This window comes from Eumetopias jubatus, unplaced genomic scaffold, assembly GCF_037043125.1.
Source record: "Eumetopias jubatus isolate StellerSeaLion01/CBP00866 unplaced genomic scaffold, mEumJub1_p1.0 scaffold_3, whole genome shotgun sequence".
Taxonomy (NCBI): Eukaryota; Metazoa; Chordata; class Mammalia; order Carnivora; family Otariidae; genus Eumetopias; species Eumetopias jubatus.
The window spans coordinates 12,187,754-12,215,613 of NW_028274809.1; the positions used below are offsets into that span (position 1 = coordinate 12,187,754).

General features: G+C 37.0%; 1 protein-coding gene across 9 annotated transcripts in view; it reads right to left on the bottom strand.

The window, feature by feature from the left end:
* The window catches only part of MFF (mitochondrial fission factor), a 44,083-nt gene extending 17,055 nt beyond the window's left edge, over positions 1–27,028 (bottom strand). For 2 of the 9 annotated variants that reach the window (XM_088021529.1, XM_088021528.1), the window contains exons 1-7: positions 26,842–27,028; positions 21,307–21,527; positions 20,206–20,375; positions 14,758–14,846; positions 12,105–12,179; positions 7,541–7,699; positions 2,569–2,628 (exon numbers count right to left, since the gene is read on the bottom strand). In XM_088021529.1, coding sequence (XP_087877655.1) covers positions 2,569–2,628; positions 7,541–7,699; positions 12,105–12,179; positions 14,758–14,846; positions 20,206–20,375; positions 21,307–21,487 — 734 coding nt within the window. In that variant the 5' untranslated portion in view covers positions 21,488–21,527; positions 26,842–27,028. Of the gene's footprint in view, positions 1–2,568; positions 2,629–7,540; positions 7,700–11,039; positions 11,118–12,104; positions 12,180–14,757; positions 14,847–20,205; positions 20,376–21,306; positions 21,528–22,433; positions 22,608–23,403; positions 23,503–26,841 lie in introns of those variants that run through there. The other 7 variants (XM_088021530.1, XM_088021531.1, XM_028105144.2 and 4 more) reach the window with 7 other exon arrangements.
* Between the last annotated feature and the right edge of the window lie 832 nt (positions 27,029–27,860).

The window sequence follows — 27,860 nt, forward strand, 5'->3', positions numbered from 1 at the left end:
CAAACTCATGTCCGTACTACTTCCACAAGAGTCCCTGCTGAGACTCACTGGCAGGGAACACAAAGTAGACTAACTCTAGTTAACAAGGTAAGACATATTTTTTATTTCTCCTCCTCTTCTTACTGCCTCTTCTCTTGCCATTTCTACTCTCCAACTTATTTCTAATGACCTATCTCGACTGTGTCTCCCACAGAAGCATTATAAAATCGCCTGAGTACGTCCTGTCACTACGTTCAGATCCAGAATTCGCTCAATGATAAGTCATTTAGAGGCTGTGTATAAAATAACATTGGAAAGCCACTAAGAACAACTCCAGGGAAAGCACATTAAGAAATCCTTCTTTTGCAAATAGAGTTACTTCTAAAAGAGCACTGATTTTTAAATGCATGACAATAAACCTCTGAGAAACAAATACATACAAATGCTATTCTTCCCCTTTGCCTGGATTTCCACTTCTTAAGCTTATTTTAATTAAAGGCTTAACTGACATATAATTTACATGCCATACAATTCACCTCACATGTCTATATCCTATTTTAATCCTGTATGGTTATTTCAGTAGAATGGCATAGTAACTTTCCTGAATGAGAATATAAATAAACTGAATTAAAAAGTAACTCTTTTGTAATCCACAGAGAGTTGGCACAGAGATCATATATTCTAATCTTTCAAGCAAGTCCCCATTACAGAAAGCACATTATCACACAAAGGGGTATGAAGAGAATTACAGTTTTCATCCAGACACGTTAAAAACACGTCTATTCAGAAAATCCTTGTTTCATACGCTGTTGAAAAATTAGTAAAGTATGTGGAACAGAATTTATTTTATAATTTTTCAGTGTGCTCCCAGCCAGTGTCATCATTCTGAACGCTGATGATAACTAAACGTGTTGCAGTTTCAAGGACGGATGGTGTGCACTGACTCTAGATAATCTAGAACAATCTCTAAATGTTCCTTTTATGGTGAAATGAACTTGCTTTCTCAATTAACCGCCCCTTCCTTCACTGTAAGACTAAATATCCTGGAAGACTGAGAGCAATGGCATCAGTAAGGTAAGCTAGGTGCACAGATGCTGGGACTATGGGTTTATAAGTATCGGAGTTAATTATTCTCTTAAACATTAAGACAGAACTATTAAAGGATTAGAGGAGAAAATAAGGGTTGAAGATTCTTTTTCTCTACACTTGATCTTCAAAATAAAACTTTTCTATTTCCCTGAGATTACCTATGAGATATAAACTGGGTGGGGGGGGAGGGAGGGAAGCAATGGCTTCAAAGGTAAAGGGATGTAGGCTAAACATGGAGAAGGAAGTGTAAGTGATAGGGGATTACTCAATTTAAATCTCGAATTAAGTAAGGTGTTAAACATCTGTGAAGGAAATCTTCATTTGCAAAGAAATCTAAGGATATGGCAAAAGGCTTTACCCATATAACTCAACGTACAACAGAAAAAAAAAATTACTTTAAGGTGTGTCTTAAACTAAAAGCTGTATTTATCAGAACTAAAAACTGTAAAAAATACTAAGTCAGATCACAGACTGAAAGTTCTTTCACAGAAAGAGAAAAGGATCACAAACTTAAGTTCTAACTTTGGGGAAATATGCAAGGGTAAATTTACGATGGACTGAATTAATACTGTGAAAGAAACCAGTCAGCAGAGTGGTAAGGGACCACCAAGGATACACGTTTCAATTCCTCTAACCTGAATTCAGTATTATTAAGAAACTGATGTTTCCCTCTTCTCTGGCCTAAAAATCAATGTGCCAGATTCCTTTCATCATAGAAATAATGCGGACAGTTTTAAATCTACTGCAACAGAGCATACATTTCTGCTTAAAGTAAAATTACCTCGGAAAAAACGACAGTAAACTGGTATCTGTGAATACCAACCAATTTTCTTTTCCCCAGAAGATGGGAAATGGGGATTTTGGCACCTTAGAACCCTAAGAATTCCTATGTGCCATTCTATCTGTCTTTGTGTACGACAGGAAGAAGTAATTACTCAGGCTAGGAATCATGTATGAAAGCACTAAAAGGGCAAAAATAAGAGGGAAAAGCTCAAATCAACAGATGATAAAAACTCTTCAAACTAAATTCCTTTTTTAAACGTTGAGCTTTCTAGACTGTGAATGCGGATATCCCCCCATTTAAGATGACGCCTTACGGAAAGGTTTCTCTACACACTGCAAGTGACACTACGAACAATTAACAACTAAAAAGGAAATGGTAGACAGAACCCCAGGCACCAATTATAATGATGCACATAAAACAAGATTTAAGACGACTTTTTCTGTGTTTCAGCATGATCGTCTATAAGCTCCTAAAACTGTATTTAAATAAAATACCTCAGATGTTCCTATGATACCATTTTTCTTCAACCTGTAGTAGAAAAATGTCATGAATGACTAGGCTCGCTGTTCTCAGAGAAAAACAGGATGTACTCAGAGAGGAAAACTGTAGAAGTTCGAGCTATAATATACAGGCATGGCTACTACATGCATTACGTCCTGCAAAATACAAACTCGGTCAACTATTTACCCTGATAATTACAAAGTCTCAAAATTTACCTGACGTTGTCATGATGAGGATTAGAAGTGGCGGCAGCAGACCCACCACGCAACACAGGTCTAAGGCAGGTTTTTGCGGGAGAAGGCACAAGACAGAATCAGGAAACAGAGAATAAAACAAAAGCAAAAACAAGACAAAAAAATGTCAAATAGGATTATATTGTATGTCGCAATACAATATAATATCTTTCAAATACTTTAAAAATTTTTGTATCACATGGCCTCCATTTTGATTTTCATAAATTTAATGTTTCACTGTGGGCTAAAAAACAAAAGGGATCTATCTCGTGTGACAAGATAGCACACACATCAAAAAATTTTCTTTGGTGCCTATTATTTTAATTTATGAAATTCAAGACAGAGGACAACCCTATTTAAGAAGTCTAATTTCTCTTTTCTAGTTGGAAAAAGAAAATCACCAGCCACCTTTGGAAGCATGTCAACAACCAACCGGTTAGTAGCACCTGCATGATCATGGTTGCTCGTCTGATAACAGCAGCCCTGTCTCGAAAACTAAACATGTCAAGTAACTCCCATTTCCCACAATTCCGCCCCTCCCACCTCATTTGATTCACGCCTGATATCTTAACGTAGCTGTGTCTCATTCAAACTTCGGCTCTGTACAGCAAAGCCGTAAGCCTTGGTTCTGGAGCTGAGGCGGTCTGAGCACAGGCTCTAAGGGCTACGCGATGGCACATTACAAAGTACAATCACATCTGTGAGTCTCATCCTGAGACAACCAGGAGTGACATACAGGGCTGCTGGGAATGAAGACTAAGGTGCACTGGAAAACTTTGTGGGGCTTTTCATCAGTTTCAGTACATACTTTGGTCCTAGAGGACAGTTAGTTCTCTACCGAGGTAAGCAGTAACCTTTTCAATGAATTTCATTTAAAAAAAAATCAGAAAACAAAAGCTCTCTGTGGTTGCTGGTCAATTCCTCCAAAAGTAACATTTACAAACCAGAGAAAGGAGGCTGAGCTATAGGGTCCATATAAGGATTTTAAGAATTATTACCTTCTGTTTTAAATGTCTCATTCTCTAAGTACTGATGAGGTTTTTGCCTGAATTGGAAGTATCAAGGCAACACTTAATTTTGGTAAACATTTAATACCAAACGAATTAGTTTTTTCTGTAAGTTGGTACAGCTGTAGAATTTTGGTTAAAATACAAATCACTACTTTCTGTCGAGTTAATTCATACAAGGAAGTTTTAATGTTTAGCTTGTACATTTCCTAAAGGCACTATTGGTGCTTAAAGAAATTTCTGGGGCCTAGAGGATAAGAGATTCAGAGACTTCTGGGGGAGACATGTTAGACTTCTATTGTGCTGGCTAAATAAAGAACAGTGAGAAATCACATATGCTTGAAACAGGTTTTTAAATCGTCCCATCCTACTCATATATTCACTCTGTGGCATGAGGAAAACTTACTTCACTACAGTCTTGTTACACTAATAGGAGAGAATGGTCAACTAAATGAAGCACCCGCTGTGTGCTAGCTAAAGCTCTTCTTAAAAAATTCATACTGGTATGTTCAAATGGATCTGCCATATTCGACATATTCCACCACAGAGATTTCCCTTTTATAATGCAGAGCCAGAAAATAACACAGTTACCTTTCACAACGTATTTCATTTTGTCTTCTCACATTGGCAATTGACACATATAATATAAAAGCAAATTAGACAGGTATTTGGCAAAGTTAGAAACTTCATTCAAGTACCACTTTCTACCATAAGTATGATTTAATACATTAAAAAAAAATCTTTTTAAGTTTGATCATATATTCGACAATAATGTTTTGTAATTAAAGCGGCAAAAGGGAAAGAGATCCAAGGTTCTCCAAGTTCTAGTATTAACTTGTATATTAACATTTTTGAGTAAATAAATGCTCTGACTTAATAAAATATGTGCTTCTTCACTAAAAAAATGGACACCGCTATGGTGAATAAACAGTAATATATTTATATGCATACTTGCAAAAATATCAATTACTTGTATTCTATTCACTCAAAGCCAATACAATCTGCTCAAGAAAAACTGTATAAAAATAATCAAGCTCCTTCTAAAGATAAAACTTAAGCATGCTAAGCATGACTAATCTGTTGATATTTAAATAATGTTCTTACATGAGAATTAAGTTTCTTTTTTTAAATGTTAATATTTTGCACTGGAGAATGAGATATGGAGTTCTAGCAGATGTCAGGAGACATGGGCATTTCCTGACCAGCCAAGGACTAAACATAACAGAATAGCATTGAAGTTTTTGATACATCAATTTTCCAAATGCACAGCACTGACCTGTGTAAATAAACTCTTCTAATGTGTACCAAGGATTTAGCTTTGTCTCCATGTGGAGCTTGGTTTTAGACCAAATAAGTTCTCATAATAGGAGAAAACAAAAATATAGTACATAAACCTTTCCACAGTGTTCCTTAAAATGTCAACTAAAATTTGTTCTTCCATCAAGCAACTGTGAATCTGCATTTTTTAATAATAAGGCAGGCAGGAAGTTTTTTTCTTTCTTTCTGCCAAATAGTTCCAGCTTAATTTAACTGTACCTAATGTGAGGGCAGAAGACCAAAGATAGGATATTGCATTAGCATAACCACCAAGAGTAATAAAATTGAAAAGAAAAAAATGATATACAGAGCAAGGAATATAAAAGCACTTAAAACTTTATAAGCAGTATTATTTTAATAATCATGCAAGGAGAACATTATCCAAATTTCACATTCCTACTTCTTATATCTGCAAAGTCATGCCAGACAGTTCTCTTGTAGAAATAAAAACTGATTTGGTACTTAAAATTCTGATTAAATCTTGTTCAACATTTAGATCATAAGAAATTTAAATACAATCATGGAGGGGGGAAAAAAAAAGGAACCTTTTCAATAATGAAAGCATCCGGTAAGACTAATAAGAATCTAACCCTCCAGGCTCCAAGGTAACAACTAATGGTGTATATCCAGGAGCAAAGAATTATTAATACAATTACTTCATGAATTTTAAAAATCTCATTTAAGAAAAGATCATTCCTTTTCAGAAAATGGATTTTAAAGCTATCAATTCATTACATTAAAAAATAAAGAAAATTTCATTTAGGGCTCAAAACAGTTTTTCATAATAAAAGAATACAAAGTAACTTCTAGATTAGTAAGATTTCTGATTTTGTATTTTTGAACTTGAAGCAAAATTCTTTTCCATTATGGAGAAGGACTGTTTTGTGAAGCCACAATTATTTAATTTATATCAAATTTATAAATATCTTTCTCATTCAGATATTTTCACTGTACTAGCATTTGATATGACAAAATTTGACCTAATAATCTGGTCTAAGAACCTGCCATAATTAAAAAGTGAAAGAGGGTACCTGGTGAAGAAAAAAACCTATTTTAAGGAGGGAGGAGAAAATAGGTCTTTGGGAAGATCAGTTCTTAAGTGCCAGGTACTTTATATTCAATATCGTTTGAAGCATCTGCCATGACCCTAAATAAGGAATTTGACTGAGGCCATTACTACCTATACCTTATATAAAGATGGTGGTGGGGGGCGGCAAGAGTCCTCACAAGAATCTAGAAAACTAGGTCATACTATTATTAGCCCTCTATTTATTTTTTGAATAGATGAAGAAAATGAGGACCAGAGAAGCTAAGCGATTTGTCCAAAGCCCTCATGCAGCTAGCTACTCAGTGGGGCGGATCATGACGAAACTGACTGGCCCCCTGAATCCATGCTTTCTCTTCTGAACCATGCTGCTTCTTACAGGATGCAAATACTCTTAAGATAGTCCTCTAAACCCTTGGGGAGGGGGATGCATATGTATACACACATGCATACATACACATACATGTACATATAATTTTTCCCTGCTACGAGCTTTCTGTTTTAAGCTCTTTTCTGGTGCAGCTTTAAGTTCTGGGGCCCAAATGGCTAACACTGCATTAACCCTGGGAAGGCTTAGAAACACCAGTCGACAGTACGGACAAGTGTTCATGAAGTATGGTAAAACCTCTGAGGCTTGTATGAGGATCAAAAGCACTCAACAAGAAAGTCTTTTCAGAGAGAGCCACAAGACATATCAATTCCTAAGGTAAGAAACAAGGTTTACTAGAAAGGCCAGCTTAATTTATTGGGAATTCTTCAAAAGTTAACAGTCTACTAAAATGACCATGAAAATTCAAACACCGACTCACAGAGTCACTAGATAAAATGCTTGGAGTTGAAATGAAACTGCCTATACCTTTCCCACACTATGCCAAAAAGCTCCCCAAACGTTATCTTCTAAAAATACTATGTAGTGAAGAAGCAGAGCAAAAAAAAATACCTGAAATAATGGCAAAAAAGAATTTGTATGTGCAAGTCTAAGTGTACTACTACTGATTTCACTTGGGGATGTTCAAGAGAGAGAGAAGTTATCAATACTGAAAAATATCAGTATTACCAAAAAGATAACAGAGCTTGGGGTTTTGAGTATAGGCCTAGAAATCTGTAGCTAAAAGGAAAGTAAAAAAATATCCTGGCAGCTCTACTGCTACTGTCCTCTCAGATTTGCTTCATTAATCCAACGATATTAGTATCGTAAATGATTCAATCAAAAGACTTACTAAAGAAAATCCGTATGCTTCAGTCCAACATCCTGCACTCAATCCAACAGTAGGCCTCCCCATATTCCAATGGAGTCAAGTACTTAGAACAGGTCAGCAAAGCCTTTGAAAAAAATCATTCTACTTCCTGTATATAGTTATTAACTGAACACTCTCCCTGACTGAGGAGAAGCTAACAGAATCTTGTGAAATGTGAATTTTGGACAATAATTTCAAATTAAAAGAAAGCAAAGCAAGTTGTTTAAAACCACTGCATCTTGGAAAGAGACGAAGGTGCAAACACAAAAGGAAGACACCACAGTCCACTGATAAGGAGCCAAAAAAATATGCATTACAGCCAGCAAGAGTCACTGATGGCCAATCACCTGCGATTTTCATCCAGCACATCCAAGATCTGCTGGTAAGCCCTACGGGTGGAAGACTGGATAAGCGACAAAATGCCTCGAGCAGAGGAAAGATTAGCTCCATCTTCAGGTAACATTTGGGGAGGACAGACCCGAACCTGTTGTGGCGATGGTGTCACACTGTTTACATAAGCACAGCAAATGAAGAGAAAAACACTCAAGTCAGATTTTTATAAAACTTCAGCTGAGCAGTTTCCCCAAACTCTTAATATTTTAAGAATTATCTTCGTTTTCTTGTCCCTTTTCCCACCCTTCACCTTCCCCTACGAGAACAGTCAAACCAAACAAGTTAATAAACGTATTCAATTGTTTTTGTTTTTTTTTAAAAGCAGCCACAGTGCAACATCTGTGACTGCGTACCCTTACGCGTCAAATTAAACCAACTGAATGTGAAAAAACAACTCTGGAGCAGGAAGACAACTACAGCAAGCTGTGGGGTCAGCCCCGAGCTGTGGAGAAACGGCGTTCTTGGTGTACGTATTCCAATCCAGTCAATCAAACCTCTCACAACCAACACCGCACTGTGACTCAGGGGTGGTGAGAAGATGAAGACAGAGAGTTCTAGTAGAACAGGTGTTAGAGTTCAAGCACACGAATCAAAGTGATTCCATGAAAACGCCATTTCAAATACTTCACAGAGACAATGAAGCAAGCTGAGTTTATGATGCGTAAATTAAAAATGAATTAAAGTTTCAGGAAGCTGTAACAAAAGCTTTTTGATAGCTTCATTATATTAAAGCATATGGCCTCTAGCTAAATGACTAAAACATAAAACTACTCCCAATTCTGTGCAGAGAGTGAACAGACGCAAGAGATTTCTTAAATTCTCCAGATGGATGTTAAACAACCATTTCTGGGCTTCTTGGTGACATAATCTTAATCTTTCTTCCCTGTGTAAGCCGAGAGTCACAATTTCCTTGGCTCCATTGCCAGTGCTTAAAAGAAGCTAAACATACTTGAATGAAGCGATTTTAGTTCTAACATAAACTCTTGAGCTTGGTGTATTTTCAGAGGGCAGCTTAATGGTAGGGCATGATCAGTGGTGTGTGAGGTATTTAAGTGATACCAGGACTTGGCCATCTGGTTTGTCAGGTTAAGAGGCTTTGTTGCAATAGAAGGACCATGACCCTGGATGTGGGGTCAACACTTTTTCTCAGGGTCAGGGCAAAAACCCTTAGGCTAAAACTCATCCTTGTGTATTTCATCCAAAAGAATGAAAGTGGAGCAGACAGTGAACAACTGAAAAGAGGAAAATCTTCTATTTTGACTTGTGTAATCTTTTCTAACTTAACATGCATTTTGTTTGGAAACCACAACATAAGTGGGATCATTTTTGAAAGGACAGCTGACATCCAATATTATTCCCAGAGTCCCCAGAACATTAAAAACATTAAAAACAAAATCCACAATTTGGTGAATAACTTTGAATGTCTTGATAATTCAAAGTGACAAGTATTATAAATAAGAAAGCCATGTTTTCCAAAGACTATTTAGGAGATCTAAGCCATATCTTGGCATATTGAGAAATTAATTTATCACAGCTGATTCTTCACAGGAATTTGGCCTATTGCTGTCAAGATAAATGCAAACTTCTAGTATAGACTCATGGATGATGACCCTAAATGTCTGTCCAGAGATTCTGGAATATATATAAGCCAACTTAACAACCGACCCATGCATGATACTTGGCCAAACCCATATTGAGCATCCAAGAAGAGTAAAAAGAAATCAGTATTATTTGGGATACGAAGTCTAGGTACAAACCTTGTACTCAGCCTTCACTTTAGGGAGTACAGGGAAAACCTGAAGTTCTTGCTCTTTGTGAGAGAGCAGACTGAATTCATATAAGAGAAGTGTCACCAGAAGCAGAAATAAGAAGGCCAGTTCTGCACTTCTATAAATAAACAATCCAACTTACACTCTCTTGATAGAGTTGCCAACAAACTTGGCTAAATTTACTTAAGTTGTAAAAGACTAACCAGTACAATATTCTGATTTAATAATGAAAGTTTTTGTCTTTGCATTTTAGGGCTTAAATCGAACACTCCACACCTCATTCTGCATCAGTAAATACATTAGCTACACACTAACATATTAAAGGCTATAATAATCAATATTTAGAATTTTAATCTTAGAGCAGCAATGTCAATAAACTAAATCCAAATTCACGACAAAAGTTTGATGGATTTTTGTCCACTAAAAATTACAGAAGGATTACTTCCTTTGAGAGAAATAATTTTGTCAGAAACAAGTAATAGGAACTATTTATTTAAAGTTCTAAAAGTACAAGTATTTCCTGTCCATACATGTGAAATCAGGTGGTCATTTATAAAGTAGTCAAGCATAAACTAATTTCAGAATAACTGCAAAGAATTCTTAGAGGGAATGCACAGAAGGCTGAGTATGAAAACAGTCAACAAGATCTCTGCTGATTCTAAGATCCTACGCATGATCATATGAAAATCGGAATATGGTAACAAATGAAAAAAACTTACATGATCCTCAATTGTAACTTAATGAGAAAAAATATTGTAGAAAAAGATGAAATTAAGTCTTTATCAATACTACTGAAGATATTTATTTCATCAAAAACCAACATCAAAAGCACACTTGGATTTCTGATTGTTTCTCAAAAGAAGTTAAAGTTCCAAAGAGTAGTAAGAAATTTAACTTACTTTTCTGTATTTATTTGGTAATCCTTCATAAACACCAAAAACAGAGCAGGAACTATTTTTAAAACTGTTGACCACTTTGGGCAGTGTATGTATAGATTAAATGCCCTTGATTAACATTTATTTCCATCTACAGTTGAACCAAATGATTAAATCACAACTGACCAAAATTACCCTAGTTAGAAGCAATAAATACTTTAGCAATTTTTTCTTTTTTAAAGCCTCAAGTGGTCTTGCAGGTGTTTTTTTTACGAATAAATTTAAGAACAAAAAAGAATAAGCCCATTTTAGCAATCAGCCTGATGCTAGCTGGAACGTCCACCCCTGACTGGTATCAGCTGTGGAAGGAAACAGTGCTTTTAGGATTTTCATCTCTGTCCACTCATCCACCCAACCAAGGTGTAGTGACTTTTTGTTTTGACAAGTGAACTACTGTGAAAGCAAAAAAGTAAACATATTGCTAAGGCACTGGGATTATTAAAGCAAATGTTATAATGTTAGTAATTTAATAGAAACGTACTTTGATAATAAATTGATCCAAGTAATGTTATAAAACAGCAAAATCTCAACTTTATCTTTTTCTTTTACAAAAGATTAGGAAATTTTGAAGAAAGCACTCATGTTTACCATATCATTTCATCAGTAATAGATCCACCTCATGCCTATATGAAATCTTACTACACGAATGTTAAGTAAACAACACTAGCCAATGTGAGAACTAATATTTAAATGAAAATTTATTTGGCATAACTATGTCATTATTAAAAGATCAGTCCAAAGTCAAGTACCTCTTTCCCCAAGGGTTTTCACAGGAACAATGTTTCTCAAACTGTGAGGGTATAACCTCTTTGGTGAGGCTCCAACCTCTTCCAAAAAAACAGTAAAAGTAAAATCATGAAAAGAGGGAGAAAAAATTTTCATGGAAACACAAATTTTGTACCATTTCTCTTGAAAACATTTTTTTTTTAAGATTTTAATTATTTGACAGAGACAGAGACTGAGAGAGAGTGAGAGAGAGCACAAGCAGGGAGAGTGGCAAGCAGCGGGAGAGGGAGAAGCAGGCTCTTTGTGGAGCAGGAAGCCTGATGTGGGGCTCGATCCCAGGACCCTGAGATCATGGCCTGAGCCGAAGGCAGACGCTTCACCAACTGAGCCACCCAGGTGCCCCAGTTCTCTTGAAATTTTAAATAGAAAACCTTAATTTTTTGTCATTGTCTAAGGCAATTTTCTGGTTCCTAGAAGCCTAATAAGAGAACTAGAATAAGACAAAAATCAGTTTCTGTGACAAACTGCATTGGCTGTTGAATTCCTATACAGCAGGCTGAAATATCCCCACAAGAGGTCAGTCACTCCCACACCTTGTTCTGTCACACTCACAGAAAGAATGAGTTTAAATGATCTCAAAACATTCTTCTAAGCATATTTTAATCTATGGAATTAAAAAAAAAAAACCTAGTGACAAAACACTCTTAAACCCCATTCTCCTTCTGGAAGGCAAGACACCAAACCTGGTTAAGTTGAATCTACAGAGAACTAATATGCCAACGAAAGCAAAATAAAGAAAATAAAAAAGGATGCTTGGTCCTTATGTGCAAATTATTCCATTTTACTTTACCATTATACTCCAAATCATACATTACTTCCTTAATTGGTCTAGTTGTCTTTTTTTTTTTTCTTAACAAAGTGTATGATGACAGTTTGAGAAATCCTAAAACCCAGGTACTGAAAAGCCAGACAGTAAGAGCATTAGGGTATTATATGATGATAATTACTTAGTGAAATATTAGTATAACACAAGCCTGCAAAATCAAAACAACTCCTAGTTGTGAAAAGCAGAGCAGATAAAATCTTACGTGTACTCCGGTGCAGAAATCGGTGCCTGGAACCTTGAAATTTTATTTCTTGGGGCAGAATCTGCTCTGTACCACCTTAAATAATAATTATGCTTCTTTTACATATTCAGCTTTTATAACAGAAAGAAAAAGCTAGATACAAGTTTACTGGTCAGAATTCATTTTTGTGTCAATAGCGGACAATAATCAATCCTACTAACTCTTGAAAGCAATTAAGAAAACAAAGGCCAGTGCTCCTGCTTTTATGTCTGTATGTACTTCTACTCTTAAAGCCAAGGAATAAAATAAAATGGAGGTAGGCAAAGGTTCATGCACAATGACACAATTAATTTTACATTACAAAGAAGAGACTAAAATAGGTAAAGACAGCAAAAGTTTAATAACTACATTAGTGGAAGTAAAACGTAGCTGTTTTACATCAACAATTTCTTCGTTACCACATTACCAACACTGAATATATAATAAAGCTCATTATAAAAAATTCCTAAGGTTAATTACATATAGAGGCTTACAAATGAATTCAATTATAAATTTTAAAATTAATAGTGGTAGGGGAAGAAAAAGCAAGGTTACATTATTAACAAAAAGATGGTCAAGCATCTTTCCATAACATGGTAACATACATAATAAAAAAGTATGGTTAATCTAAGTATGGTAATATAAGAATTTCACTGTGAAAATGTAGTTAAATTTGCATGTTATTTTTACCACCAAAAATTAAAACATGAGATTTTCAGTTTTATTAAACATCTAGAAAGTGCCATTAAGGCAACTGAAACACAAAAAGCAAACATTAGTTAACTCTGTTAATCTTCTCTGTTATAAGGAACTTAGGTTATTGGTAAACTACAAAAATACCTATGAACTAATCATCTACTCTAAATTATACTTCTCTAGGCTGGTTTTCAAACATAGTAAAGCTGTTTCCTTTCTCTTCAACTCAACTCAGCTATCGATAGTTACTTAAAAACCAAAAGTGATGCTATACTAAAATAGTCCTGTTTTTATCTCACTAGTGTGAAATATCAAGTTTATTAGAGACCTAAATAATAAACCACATCTTCATATAACAGAAAAGTTTATTAGAACACTTTGCTACCTTAAAAAATATTACAAATAGAAAATAACAAAAGCCCTTTGGTGTATGCTTAATCATTCTGATAGGTACACTAAATATCAAGAAGCTATCCTAGCCATCAACTATGCAGCCTTTTTACTATTTGTGTAATGTATCCGGAAATATTCTAGAAAAATGGATTTCATGGACCAGCTGACATCCCCGACAACCAGGTATCTTCAGAGAAACATAACTACCATAAAAAATTGTCATATTAATAGTTGAACTTTTCAGATATTTCCTGAAGGAGAGGTTTGTTCATTTTCACTTACTGTCTTCCTATATAACCCTTCAGAATAACTAGAACTACTTGGGAGACATTTCAAGATTTTCCAAGAAATCAGAGCACTTACAGCTCTCCTTTGCACCTACCACAAGAGAAGAGAGAGCCTAATCCCATCAAAGCCCCTTCTGCATCCGTATATCCTTCAGTTCCGAACTAGAACTTGATGTGTTTTAACACAAATGGTATATTGTACTGTGCTCTACTTTATCTGTATATACATTTAAGTATTTCGCTTTTATCTAGATTTGCAAACTCTGAGAGATGTACCATCTCCTGATTCTGCTGCAGTTCCCAGAGAAGCTAACAGGATGCCTGGCATCAAATATGGTTCACGATGAATGAGTTCATGAAAACTGACCAAAAATGTAATGAGGAAGATATATTAATTTACATAAACAATCTAAATCATCTATTTAAAAAAACTACAATCACCAATGGATCTGACACTCAAAATTCTGAGCAGATTAGATTTTAAAGGGATATTTTATCTGTAAAAATCTATTAATTTTAATGAAACAACAAAAAACATCTGCCTGATCTAAAACATCTTATAGTGGGGTAGCTTTAAGATCACAGTATGATAATATAACCAAATAAAAAAGAAAAGTTTAAACAAACAGCCCTTTAAACATACTTGTATTTTTGGAAGATGAAACGGATCTAACAATTCAATCACTCAGTAGGCAGAGAGCTAAACAGTAACCCAAGGAAAGTAAAACAATTCCACTTGCCTAAGCTACATTGTTTACCAGGGCTCTTTAGAAGCAGAGCTGGAAGGGCTGGTTCACAATCTGAGGACAAACTGAGTAACTTGAAAATAAAGACACTTGCTTAGAGTGTTTTCCTTTTGTTTTGTTTTTTTACATGCTAAACATTTTTGAAGGTTGCACAGAACTGAGCACTTACATTTATCAATCTCTCTTAAGTATACTTTATAAGCAATTCCCCAAATAAATCATACTTCTAGAATTCTGCCATACACATAGAAGAGGATATTGCTACTGGAAAGTTCTCACAGCATATTTTAAGGCTATAAAAGTAACTGCAAAAATGTAAAATTGATGTAAATATAAAATAGATTTTGAACACTTAAAAACAAATTATTTTTCTCAGGTTCTTAGGCAGGAAACACATACTTTCTCCTCTTTTTTTTCATATTTGGGAATAAAAAAAGAATTATTTAGAAAAAGATGGGAGAATACATGGAGAAAACTAACGAAGGAGATACCCTGCTCAGTGGTTCTACTCACATGGAGTCAGCTCTGACCAGCTGTCCGTTTTGGCGAACAGCATTTTCACTCATAGAGCGCTCTCTTTTTAGCCTGCCAACTGCACGGATCTGTGGCGCAAAAAAAGGGAGAGGAATAGAAAATAGTCTTAGTAGCCTAGTAGCTACTTAGCATCAAAAAAACCTTAATCCAAGTATTCACAAAATTTACAGAGAATATAACCAAGATTGCTGCCAAGTATTAGTACTAAAGACAGGTTAAAACAAAACAAAACAAAAACCACGTACTTATTATAATGCAGATAAACTTAGGAATGCTTCTTTACCTACTGGAAAAAACTACTTCTGGCTTCTATTTAAGTATCAGTCTTACTTGGTACAATTATATTTTTATTTATTGTAATTTATATAATACATTTATATTAAGAACAATTTACAACAGTTTTTAAAGGCATGTATATTATAGGAAATGGGATGTAGTTGTATTACAAATAAATGTTCCAGGCTTCTGGGTTAAAACAAATTCAGATTTGGTTGGATATTTGAAGACTAGACCAAAAAAAGCCTTGGTACTAGCTTAAAGGTTTTGGCATTCCAGAAATGGCCACAATCTCCCATCCCACATGCTCTTCTTACAGAATATATCACTGACCTTCTCCATTAAGGGATAGGATTTATGTTCCCTTCCTTTGAAATTGGATGGGCTGGTGACTGCTGCAGAGATGATGCAATGTGACTTCTGAGACTAGGTCATAAACAGCAATAAGGCTTCTGCCTTTCTTCCCTAAGCCATTCATGTTTGGAACAGGGGCACCATGATGTGAAGATGCCCATGAGTCACATGGAAAGGCCATGTGTAGGTGCACCCACCAGCAACTGAACCAGTATCAACAGACATAGGAGTAAACTGTCAGATGATTGTAGACTCAGGCTGTAGAGTCATCCAGAGTCATCCCTAGCTTTGAGACTTCCTAGCTTAGACCCAGATGTTGTAAAACAGAAACAAGCTTTCCCCATCATGCCAGCTGCAAATTCTTCACACACAGAATCTGGGTCCATGAGCAAAATGAAATTTTGGTTCTTCCTTTTTGTTTTAAGCCACTTAAGGTGGGTTATTACAGAGCAATAGAACAATGGTAATCACTAACTTTCCTGTTTAGGGTTTTTTTTTGTTTTTGTTTTAAACTAGAAACAGCCATGGCAACTTCATGGTTTTTTTTTTTTTAAGTAAACTTTACTGTAAAGGACAATTGGTATGTGAACCAAGGGACTTGAAAGTTAAGATTTTAAAAAACGCACATCAGTACCTAGTGATGATTTTTTAAAAACCTCAGAGATTACCAGGTTACAAGCACCTTCAATGAGAATAAATCCAGATTCCATGACAACAAAATTTAAAACCACACTATACAGTACATAATTTCAGAGCATGGTTTAGATTTGGTTATGGGTTATGAAACACTTAACCACTTGAGCAAAAGGAAAACAACACTTCTAGAAACAAAAAAGGAGTCAGTTTGGAGCCTATTGTAAGAGCTCTTTACAGTTAAACCAAAAATAAAAATTACTTTAAAGCAATATATATATGTGTGTAAGTTATATGCAACTTAAATATACATAACTGAACAATATATTGTTTTATATGCATATATATACACATATATATTGGTGTTTATATATATATATATAGCTTAGCACCTCCTCAATCAAGTACACTTGATTCAGAGAACAGTACTGGGGTGATTTGTGAACGATCCCTGTCTTCCTACCTACTGCACAGCTGTGCTTGCTTTCCCTAGGAACAGCTCTTCCATGTTGCAGGGATCAAGATGAATTCTCTACTATTCCTGCTGTTGTGTTTTGAGAACTAAGATTTAAGCAGGACAGGAAATGACAGGAGAAGACAAATTATGTGTATGACTTCAACACAGCCTGGAAACTAGAGGATCCTAAGCCTGTTATTTTCACCATCTGAAATCTGATTTAAAGATAACTTACCAGGAACACTAAGCTTGATACTACTGCCATACTGGAGGGAAAAAACACCTTCAGACAAAAGCATACATTTGTCATGCCTTCTAATAGGACCAACTTGTATTCTATAATACCAAAGTGCATGGACACAGCCTGAGGTGATAAGGAACACTATCTTTTAAAAACTTCCACCCTTTAGTTCAGTCATGGTTTTTTCAATCCAAGGTTTTTATTTATTTTTAAAAATTATTTTTTTTCCAGCTTTACTGAAATCTAGTTGACAATTCAATTCATTTAGACCCAACTGGCACTGATTACTCATTTAAAAACTTGTATTCAGTCTGGGAGCTGAGAAAGTTTCCCAGCTTCAGGTAACCTCCTGTAGGTCTCAGGGTCTTCTATTTCTCATAATAGGCTTAAAATTCCTCCCTCCTCATTTATACTGTCTAATTAATGCTAAGAACACTAAGAACTGTCATGATTTGGTTATTTTGCAGTTTCTTACCCAGATCAGTTTACTGCTCAGTTCCTTTATTAGTTTCCTACAGGTAGAATCATCAAGCAATGGTCATGTCCCAGAGTTGCCTTCCAAGTACAGATTACGTATACTGGAAGGGTTCATCAACTTCCTCTCTACCAGCCAAGCCTCCAGATTTTATAAACCCTGTCTATGCGAGGGGATTATCTGCATCATGCTTTAAGCCCTCTCCATGGGTTCCCTTGGGTTCTCCAAGCCAGTTTAGGAATCCAAGTGCAGTTACTTTCTGCAAACTTATTCCTCGTACCAGACAACATTTTAGACGACAATTTCTATAGCCTTCTTCATAAGCAACCTTCTTGTAGTCTCCTTTCTTGCCATAGACCAGTGGTTCTCAACCAGGGATGATTTTGCCCTCAGGGGGACATTTGGCAATGAATGGAGAGAATTTTTCCTTTATTTTTATTGTGATAAACCACACATAACATAAAATTCACCATTTTAAACTACTATAACAATACAGTGTATTTGACGCATTCAAATGTGTAACCGTCACCTCTATGTAGTTCCAGAACATTTTTATCACCCCAAAAGGAAATCCTATAATGATTAAACAGTCATTCCCAATTCCCCTTTTCCTCAGTCTGCTGGCAACCACTAATCTGCTTTCTGTTTCTATGGATTTGCCTATTCTGGATATTTCATGTAAGTGGAATCATAAAATACATGGCCTTTTCTGTCTGGCTTCTTCGATGTAGCATAATGTTTTCAAGGTTCATCCATGTTGTATAATGTATAAGTACTTCATTCCTTATTATGGCTGAGTAATATTCCACTATATGGATATACCACATTTCGTATACCTATTCTTCAGCTGATGGACACTGGGGTTATTTCCACCTTTTTTAGCTATTAGAGATATTTCTGATTTTCATGATTTGGAGGATTCCACTGGTATCTAGCACACAAAGATCAAGAATGCTGTTAAACATTCTATAATGCAAAAGGATAGCCTTCACCACAACAAAGAATTATCCAGTCTAAAATGTCAACAGTGCTGAGGTTGAGAAACCTTAGCATATGCTATAAAATGACTACTACAGAGTCAATGATTCAGGGGATCTCACTTGATAGGTTCTGACTAGCATCTGAACGAATCACCAATGCAGCACTCAGGGCCTTACTGCCCTCCTCTTTCAATCCATCTTCTAGAAGCTACTAGAACTCTGGTTCCTTTTCCTTTCTCCTCTAGTCAAGAGGTTGACTGTCTTGAAGGCTGCCGGACCCTTCCACGGACTTGAAATACAGATCGTCTTTGTTTTCCTTTCAATAGGCAGCTGGTGCTAATGTCTGAAACTCCTCTTTTGCATCTCAGGACTTGGCTCCTGCCACAGGATCTTAACTTTTATAACAATAATATTTAAACATACAAGCTTTTAACATAAATTAGAACATGTGCTAAACACACTACACACATTATTATAGTTAATTCTCACAATAATCTTAAGCACTTGGCATTATTCTTATCTTTTAGAGATGAGCCTTGGAATTGTTAAGTTACCCAAGGTTACGTCATTAGTAAGTAGCAAAGTAGGCCTTCAGAATTAGGTCTCATTCTCAGCCTAAGTTTTTCACTCCAGTGCTATATACTTTCGGCATTTATCACATTTGACTAAATGTACTCGTACTACCGCAGGAGTAAACCCCAGAGGTCTATTGAGGGCAACCCTGGGAAAGTAATCACTAAAGAAAGTGCCTGACTTGTTTTCAATCAGTTCTTCTCACCAAGTAGACAGTTAAGTATCTAAAATAGTGGGAGCAGAAAGATCAAAAGGAAAACAAAACTCGAAGAGTATTCTCCCCTGGTAGCATCCTCACTCCAAGACATTATTATCCACAGCAGTCATTTCCACTGGGAACTTTTGGGGGGCCAGGAAGCAGGGCCTCTAACTGAAAGCACACCGTGACTGATACCTTTCCTCTCGCATGACGATCCTCATACCTTTCATTATTCTCTGCTATGAAGCACTTCGTATCTTGGGTGTGTGTTGGTGTTTCTCCCTCACTCATGCCACCATGCGGGAACGCTATCTCACCACACAGGGTCTTACACAAAAGCTCAAATGTTGTTTGTCAAATAAATACAATTCTACAAGTATCTCAGTGCCTTTTCACCATGTAAACACTCAAATTTAGTGCTTTTCACCAAGCACATATCTAGGATGTCCAACTGGCACCTATATTATCTCAGTTACCTCAGCAGAAACTTTCAACCTAAGAACAGGCCATCCCCGGTACTAGGACACTGCACTCCCCTGGGTTATATGGATACTTTACCCTCGTTGGAAAGGACTAACATGAAAAACGATGCACAGGCAGTTCCACTACCAATAAAAACATGTTTGCACATTGTATTATACTAGCTTCATGACAACACAGTTCAGAAGCTACAGTGTAAAAGTTGCAACTCTAAGTATCATCACAGAAAAGAAATTTTACAAGATTGGCCCTGAATCAATGGGAGAGGCAAGATCTGAACTTTGCTACTAACACCTCATTTGTCCAAGCTGCCATATTAGGGTCAACAGGGCTATTAATGTTACAAGGTACATTAACTTAGGCTTTTTAGCAAGCAGGGAGACGAGGTAGTATCAAGGAAAAAAAGAGCTTTCTTTGCCCTGTTTGCCAGACTTCTTTTGTAACAAAGTGATGCATTAATTTTCTATGCTAAACTTCCCAACTCTTTCAGTATTGTTTCAGGTATAACCCCTGGCCATAACTCCTAGACCATGTGAACGTTAATGATTTCCACAAAACTTCCATTTCCCTAAAACATAACATTCAAATTTTAAAAAATTATTTGGGGTATCTATATATCAGAATTTATAGTAAGCAATGGTCCATGTGGAAGGCTTTCATTACATATTGCTAATGTAGGATTTATAGCTTTCAATTCTCTTTACCTTTTGTTTTTGTCTATATTATTTCAAATTCAGTTGATGTTAAAACTCTACTTACTTCTTCATTTTGAGGGGTTGGAGGAGGTCTTTCTAAATCCAGAAAATCTAGTGGTCTTTCACTTAATGTAAGTACACGAGGTGGTGTTTTTAGTGCCAGAGGTTTAAAGGGAGTTGACTGAATAAGGTCAAGATCTGCTGGTCTTGAAAATGGAATGTCTTCATTATTTCCTGGGAGTAAAAAAATAAAAAGGAAAGGAGGAGGTTTTAAGAGACAGTGGTTTTATTAAAGTGTATCTGCCACTACACATCCCCTACAAGGACTAAAATTAAAGCCTGACAGTACAAAGTGTTGGCAAGGACGTGGAGCGATGGAAACTCTCATACACCACTGATGGGAACATAACATGTACAATCAATTTCAAAAACAGCTTGACAGGTTTTCATAAAGTTAAACATAACTTATGGTATAATCTAGCAATTCCACTCCTAGAAATATGAAAACACACATCTCTACAAGAACTTGTACTTTAATGAAGCTTTATTCCCATCAGCCCCAAACAAGAAACAACCCAAATCTCCATCAATAGGTGAATTCACAAATTGTGGTATAGGCAAATAGTGTAATACAACTCAGCAATAAAATGGAATGAACTGATACAAGCAAGAACAGGAAAGAATTTCAAAAAACACTACACTAAGCAAAAACCAGACCCAAGAGTATAAACTGTATCATTCCATCTATATGAAACTCTAGAAGAGATGAATCTAGTCTCTGGTTATAGAAAGGAGATTATGGTTGCCTGGAATTGAGGGGGGGAGAACTAAAGGAGATGGGGCACAAGGAAGCCTTTCAGGGTAATGAAAATGTTCTATATCTAGACCGTGCTGGAAGGTCACAGGAGTATATGCACTTGTCAAAACTCATCAAGCTTCACACTTAAAAATTACATGTATTTTATGTATGTAAATTATGTCTCAGTTGAATTAGTAAAAAATAGTGTTTGAAATTTCAGGCGATTATAATAAAACTTTTGAAAATAATGTATAGTTGTATTTCCCAGCCCCTTTTCTAAACAGTATTTTGAAAAACCCAGAAGTTTTTAGAAAAATACATAAAACAAAGATTTATCAGACAACTTTAGAAAAAAATGTAAAATACCTGCTACAACAATCCTCTCTGGAACCTGCATAATGACACTAGCGTTCGGAACTCCTTCTTGGAATCCTTGTTCCAGGTCAGCATTTGGTGGTGCTACCTTTAATTTCTCCGGGACCCTCATCTGCTGACTAATACCTTCGGTGTATTCCATTTCATACTGAATTCGACTAATCTCCGCCATCTCAGCAGCAGTGGGAGAAGGAAATGCTGCCCCACTCACTCTGTGGGCAAAAATTTAAAGACAGGGGTGACTATTAATATGTCAGTCTTCTTTACGAAGTGAAGTTAGAAAACAATACCTTGTAGGAAGCGCAAAAGGAGACTTCTCAGTTGTGAGTACTGAATACGTACAAAGGAAAAGTAAAAGACTGAAGAAAATGTGTTCCTCAACATAATGCCTTCTCACTTATCAGCTGAAATGGCACCCTGAGGATACTGGCTAAGAGCAAATTTTAAAATTATTGTATAACCACAAAACAAATGTGCACACACATATATACTACCTTTCTCTCTGCATAGCTATGCATGCAGCTTATAAATAAAAAATGAATGAAATAAAACTTAAAATTTCTTAGTTAATTTGAGGGAAAGCTGCTAGGATTTTATAAAAATAAATTAGGAACTGCTGTCATGCATGAAAAAAATAAAACCTTTTAATGATGAAAATCAGATTCATAAAGTAAATAAGGCTAATTCTAAATTTATTTTAAAAATGTATTCCCCTGAAAAATCACAAGATACAAATTCAAACTTCTCTTACTGAATATATACCTGGTGACTGAGATGCAATGAACACCAAATATAGAATATGTAGCAATGAATCCTTCCTGTATGCATTCGTTTCGTGGGATTAAAAGCTTCACATTAATCTGTACTTAATTTCATATTACATGTATATTTGTAAAAAGCGTGACATGTCTTTATGGGAAAAGACAGTACAAATGCACTGAATAACTTTCTAAATTAGAGAAGGGTCCATGCTTCAGGAAAATGCAGAGGAAAGTTACCCCCAAATACAAAATGTTGAAAGAAGTGTAAAAGAGCATGGTTAGCCTATGGCAATCAGCTTTAAAGCCACGACCTCTCAAGCCTACAATACCAGCTCAACTGAATAAAATGTCACTGACCCTCCTAGTGGTGTGTCACTGCTTGCTCCTTTACTCATTTTAATAGAGTAAATACACATCTAGAATAGTTATTAAGATACTGCTACCCCGTAGTTCAGTTTACTTTATACAGCAACCCTACGGATCTGAACTTTTTTGGACGTGTACACAACAACACGGACACTGCTTTTCCAGCTGTAAAAAAGAAAGAATAAAAATCAGTATTTCAACAATTCATTCATTAAAAAAAAAACCCATGAATAAAAGTAAATATCTACTTAAAATTACCTTCTAAGACTTGATTTACAAAACCAATTTTCATATTTCTCCTAAACAGAGTTATTCTGTATCTCAAAAATCATAAAGATGATTTTACATGCAGTCACTATTTTATGATTTCCCAAACAGGATAATCAAATGTATATAAAAATATGAAGTCAGAGTAAAAAAAAAAAAATTTTTGCCATAAGACTCCTTTAATCATTATATTCTGAAAGGGGAAAAAGTCCTTTCTTAAGGCTTAAGTACAATACAAGGAAGAAATCATAAAGAGACTGTAAAAGGCAGAAGTAAATATATCTGAAGTAGCCTAAAAAATTGATGTAAGTTATTTAAAAAAAAAATTGATGTATAAGTAATGGTTTCCTTAAAAGGAAATGACTTCAAAAGCCAAATTACACTGAATTTTCAGCAAAAGATATTATATATAAATCAAGGGCAATAAAAAGACGGTATAAAGGTGAGTCATACCTGGGATATTTCCTAAACTCCACGTCAGACAGAGATGTGTTACAACCCTTGAACTATCTCAACGAGATGCTTAGGAGAGTTCTTGGAGGTTGCTCAGAGTGCTAAGCCCTGACAAGTGGTTAATTATGACTGCTAAATTGCTTCCTTTATTCTTTACCAAAATGTGTGAATTTTAAGGATCTGGCATGCAGATGGTTTAAAGACTAAGAAAATAGATTCAAAAGACAAAATTTTTACTCACAAATGTGTACCAACTACAGCTTGCTATTTGGCACTATCTGCTTCTGTGCTTCATATTAAATCCTTTAACTTGCTTCAATGTGCCTGTGCTGCATTTAGAGCCACTTTGTCCCTAGGGGAGAAAAATAGGAGCTAATTGAAAACCTACAGGATACCCACATTAGGGATTCATTGCTGGAAATCCTCTAAATGATAAGTCACCAAAGACACACAATCTTATATTAAGAAACCAATACAATACAGAAAGAAAAAATTAACAAGCTTACCACGAGTTTTAGTCCCACGGACAGAGCCCTACAACCATTCATTAGTTAATGCAAGATAAAATAAAGAACTGTCACCATTTCTGATTTGAATTTAGAAAGATGTGACCCATGAAAAATATTTAAGTTTGAAAGAATCTTAATACTTATGTGTATATAGATATATATTAAGGAGGAACAAATGCATTTTGGCTAAATTTTCATTCAGCTATTTTCATGCAATACTTAATTTAATTTCTATTTATTTCACTCACAACTTTCATTCAGTATTTGAATTTGAACCAGTATTATATGCACATGGTACAAAGCACACAAGAACATTCAGAGAAAACACAGTGTCCCACCAGACCCTATCCCTATAACCACCTAGGTCCCCACAGGCAATCTCTATTATAATTTTTGTGCATCTTTCTAGAGGAGAAACTCTTCCAATACTTGTGTGTAGATGAAGCACAATAAAAGCTTATATTCAGATATGATATTGAAAAGAGGTATTTCAAAATAATTATAGCCTTGGGGCATTATAAATTGAAGATTTATAATAAACAAGGGACACAACCAGAACATTATCTCACTGAAACGTGCTGTTCTCCCCACTCCATTCACTGCATTTCAGTCATATTGACTTTCCACCAATACATCCCATGAGTGTCAAAATTTCATTAATTTCATTCTATTGCAACATCTTATCTTATGAGAATCTCTCAGCCTGTAAAATATCACAGACTTAGATCATAAAGATAGATGCTGAAAAGACAACCTCTAGAAAAAGCTAAATTTTCCTGTAGCCTATTTAAGCTACTTAATTTTTTTTTTAAAGATTTTATTTATTAGAGAGCAAGCGAGAGAGAAACAGCATGAGAGGGGAGAGAGTCAGAGGGAGAAGCAGGCTCCCCACTGAGCTGGGAGCCTGATGTGGGACTCGATCCCAGGACTCTGGGATCATGACCTGAACCGAAGGTAGTCGCTTAACCAACTGAGCCACCCAGGTGCCCTGAGCTACTTAAATTTAAAAAGTAAATAGAACTTTTCTAAGATATAACACTGTACTGTCCTAATTAGATCAGAATCTATCTTTTTTCCTCCCTCATTAGACTGTAGCTTTTTTGGTATTATCTTTTGGCAATACATAAAATAAACTTCTCATTTGGAGTTAAGATATCAATTCCAGGGGTTCTGTCATTAGAATCTATTAGGCAGCCAGTACACGATTCTCCGTCATATAATTAAGGAGAGAAAATCTCTCAGAATCACAGATGATTTTAGACCTCTAATTTCTAAGCCTACAAGTTCCCAAATACCAGTAATTTACCAATTTTATAGTTTTTTCCACATTCCCACAGTGCATTTACTCTCAACCTAAAGTTTTTCTTTAACTTGTAAACATCTTAAATGTATTTTATTTTTTTACTGCCTTAAACCATACATATATAAATATATGTAATCAAAACATAACTAAAAGAAAAAACCCTCATCCATACACTATCTAGAATCAAGTCAAATTCCACTCCTGGAAAGTGTCCCAAATTTGGGACAAATGATTCAAGCTTGACTTTCTTATTTTCTATATTAGAACACTGGAACTCAGAGAATTCGTCCAGGAAGTTGCAGAAACAACTTGGGTCAAATTGATTGTGGTGGCAAAGATTTATATAATTCTCCAATTATTAAAAAAAAAAAAAGTCCGGTTCTTTAGCACTTATTGTGTGGACCTAGTTCAAGGTTTTTATATAGGTCACCCTGTATCCGTTCTCTTTTCAAGCAACCATACTTAAAAAATAGGTGCATTAGCAAATCAGGTTGTAGTAATGCAAGATTAATTGTAGTTTGGAAAGAAAAGTCACCAAAAACTTGAAAAAAAAAAAAAACCCCACATATCCACAAATTTTAAAATAAGCTTATGAATCCACAGAAAACAAGTTATATCTGGGCTATCACATCAGAAACATTGAAAACAAGTTTCAACAGCAGAAGGGAGGAAAGCAACTGCTAAACTTTGTAATCCTGAAACGAGGCAGCCCTATCAGACAGGAAGGGATAGAACACACAATTTCCTTTTGGATAGAATAGCTAAACCAATTCCCAAGTGTTTGAAACCAAAAAGATAGCAGGCCCTACACATAAGTTAATTACACGGGGAGAAGACTACTAAGTATAACTAAGTCGTTCTAATTCTTTCCAAATCCATTTTCCTGAGGGTTTTTCCTTTGAGATCTCATTAGCCGACGAAATTGACACAGAAACAAATGTTTTTAATCTAGGGAGAGAAAACATTTAAGGTCCTTCAGGTCAAGTTTCTCAGTGGTTGGGAGCCTTGCGTACAACTGGCTCCACACTTGGGAACAAGGGCTGTGGGGTTTTTCTTATCTGGCGCAATGAAAAGCTGCCACCACTTGGAAAGGGTACATCCCTACAGAGCGCCCCTTGCTCTAACGCTGTAGGACGCGGCCCGGGGTGTTCTTGCACCATCCAAGGGGCCTCGTCCTGCAGGTGAAGGTCAGAGGCTCGGCGGAACCGGCGCCCGAGCTCCCCGCCTCCGGCTTCCCAGCTCTTTTAGGGAAATCCGAGGAGCAACTAACTCCCAGCATCCACACCTGGGAGCAAGCGTGCTTACAGACCCACCCGACCCGGGGCCTCCCGCCGCCGATCGGCTTCCAGCACAGCCTTCCTTTCCGAACACACGTATTTCCCACAAAGTAAAAAAAAAAAAAAAAGAAAGAAAGAAAGAAAGAAAAAAGAACAAAACAAAACAAAAAAACTACTTGTCAAGCCGGCTGGCGTCTCGTCCAAGGTCATTCTGAAAGGGGCCAGAGCCTCGGCCGGGAAGGATGAGGGAGAACCCCCAGCAAAGCTCCGCGTTCAAGCTCTCAGGACGCCCCCAGTGTTTCCCCCTCCCCCTCCCCCAGATTGTCAAAATGAGACCCCGAACTAGAAAGGTGGGGGCAGGTTAGCCCCAAAACGTTCGCAGGAGCGTGTGCTGCTCTCCCCAGGGACCGAGGAGGCGGCAAGATCCTGAGGAGGAGCAAAGGCCAGAGCCCGGAGGTCGGGACTCGCGACGACACCATGGACCGGCCGGGGCCACCGCGGGTCCCTCCGTCGGCCGGAGGGTCACGGCCGCGGCGTTAGGCCCGAGGCCGGCTCCGGCTCGGGCCGCGGGTCCCGGCATCAGCACTCACCCCTGGGCCCGCTGGAGGGTCCCCGGCGAGGGCCGCCGCCCGCCGGCTCCCGGGGCGTTCGGCTGGGCGCTCCTAGAGGCGGTTGGCCGAGCGCACTGCGGCGCCGGGGCAAAGCACCGGCCGGAGCGGCCCAAAGCGGGCCGGGTGAGACGCGAGAACGGCCGGGGCTGGCCCTTGCCAGGAGCCGTAGCTGAGACAGGTTCGTGGTCATGTGACGCAGGGAAGGGCGGACGTGAGGCTCACGCACAGGAGCGGGGGCAGTGCGACGGCGATACGGGGACATGTTTGTTGAGGGCAAAGTGCGCCAGCGGCAGGCAACAATGTGTCTGTGGTGTGAGTCCGGTTCCTGGTTGAACTTGACTAGAGTTTGTGATCTGTAAGACCCACGTGTTTACAAGGTAAACCTTCGATAGCCAGTTAAAATGACTATTTTTCAGGACTGCATCAAAATCTCTGTGGCGTGAGACTTAATAACTGAATATTTCACCAACTCTGCAGGTGATACTCCAATTTTGATTACTGGTCGAGCCCTCTAATGTTTAGATGTCTTCCTTAACAGTGACCGCTGCCTTGACTGGCTCCACTAATCCCTCAGTATGAGAATGCTGGAAAAGGAGAAGTTAGGTTTAAAGTAGTTAGCAGCCTTGTTGAGCTTCGGGAGAGGCTCTGGATCTAACCACCTAATAACTTTCCGTGGGAAACTCGGCGCTATGCTCCCCAACATTGGGACGGACTGAAGCCAAATCGGGGGATATTTTGTATGCCTGAATTTTAACAGTCGAACAAGGACATACACATGAGTAGGTACTACTCTAGAATCTAAAGATATTCCAGAGACGTTACCATTCTTCAAAATAATTTGGGAAGCACTTTGAGAATTATGTTCTTGGGTCCCTTCTTAATAGTGGCAAACCACCTTCTGTGAGAATAGATAGATTTTAGGAATGATGTGTCATTCCAAACCAACCTTTTGCGGGAAGATAGAAAGACCAAGCTGGGTAAGCCATCCATAACCAAGA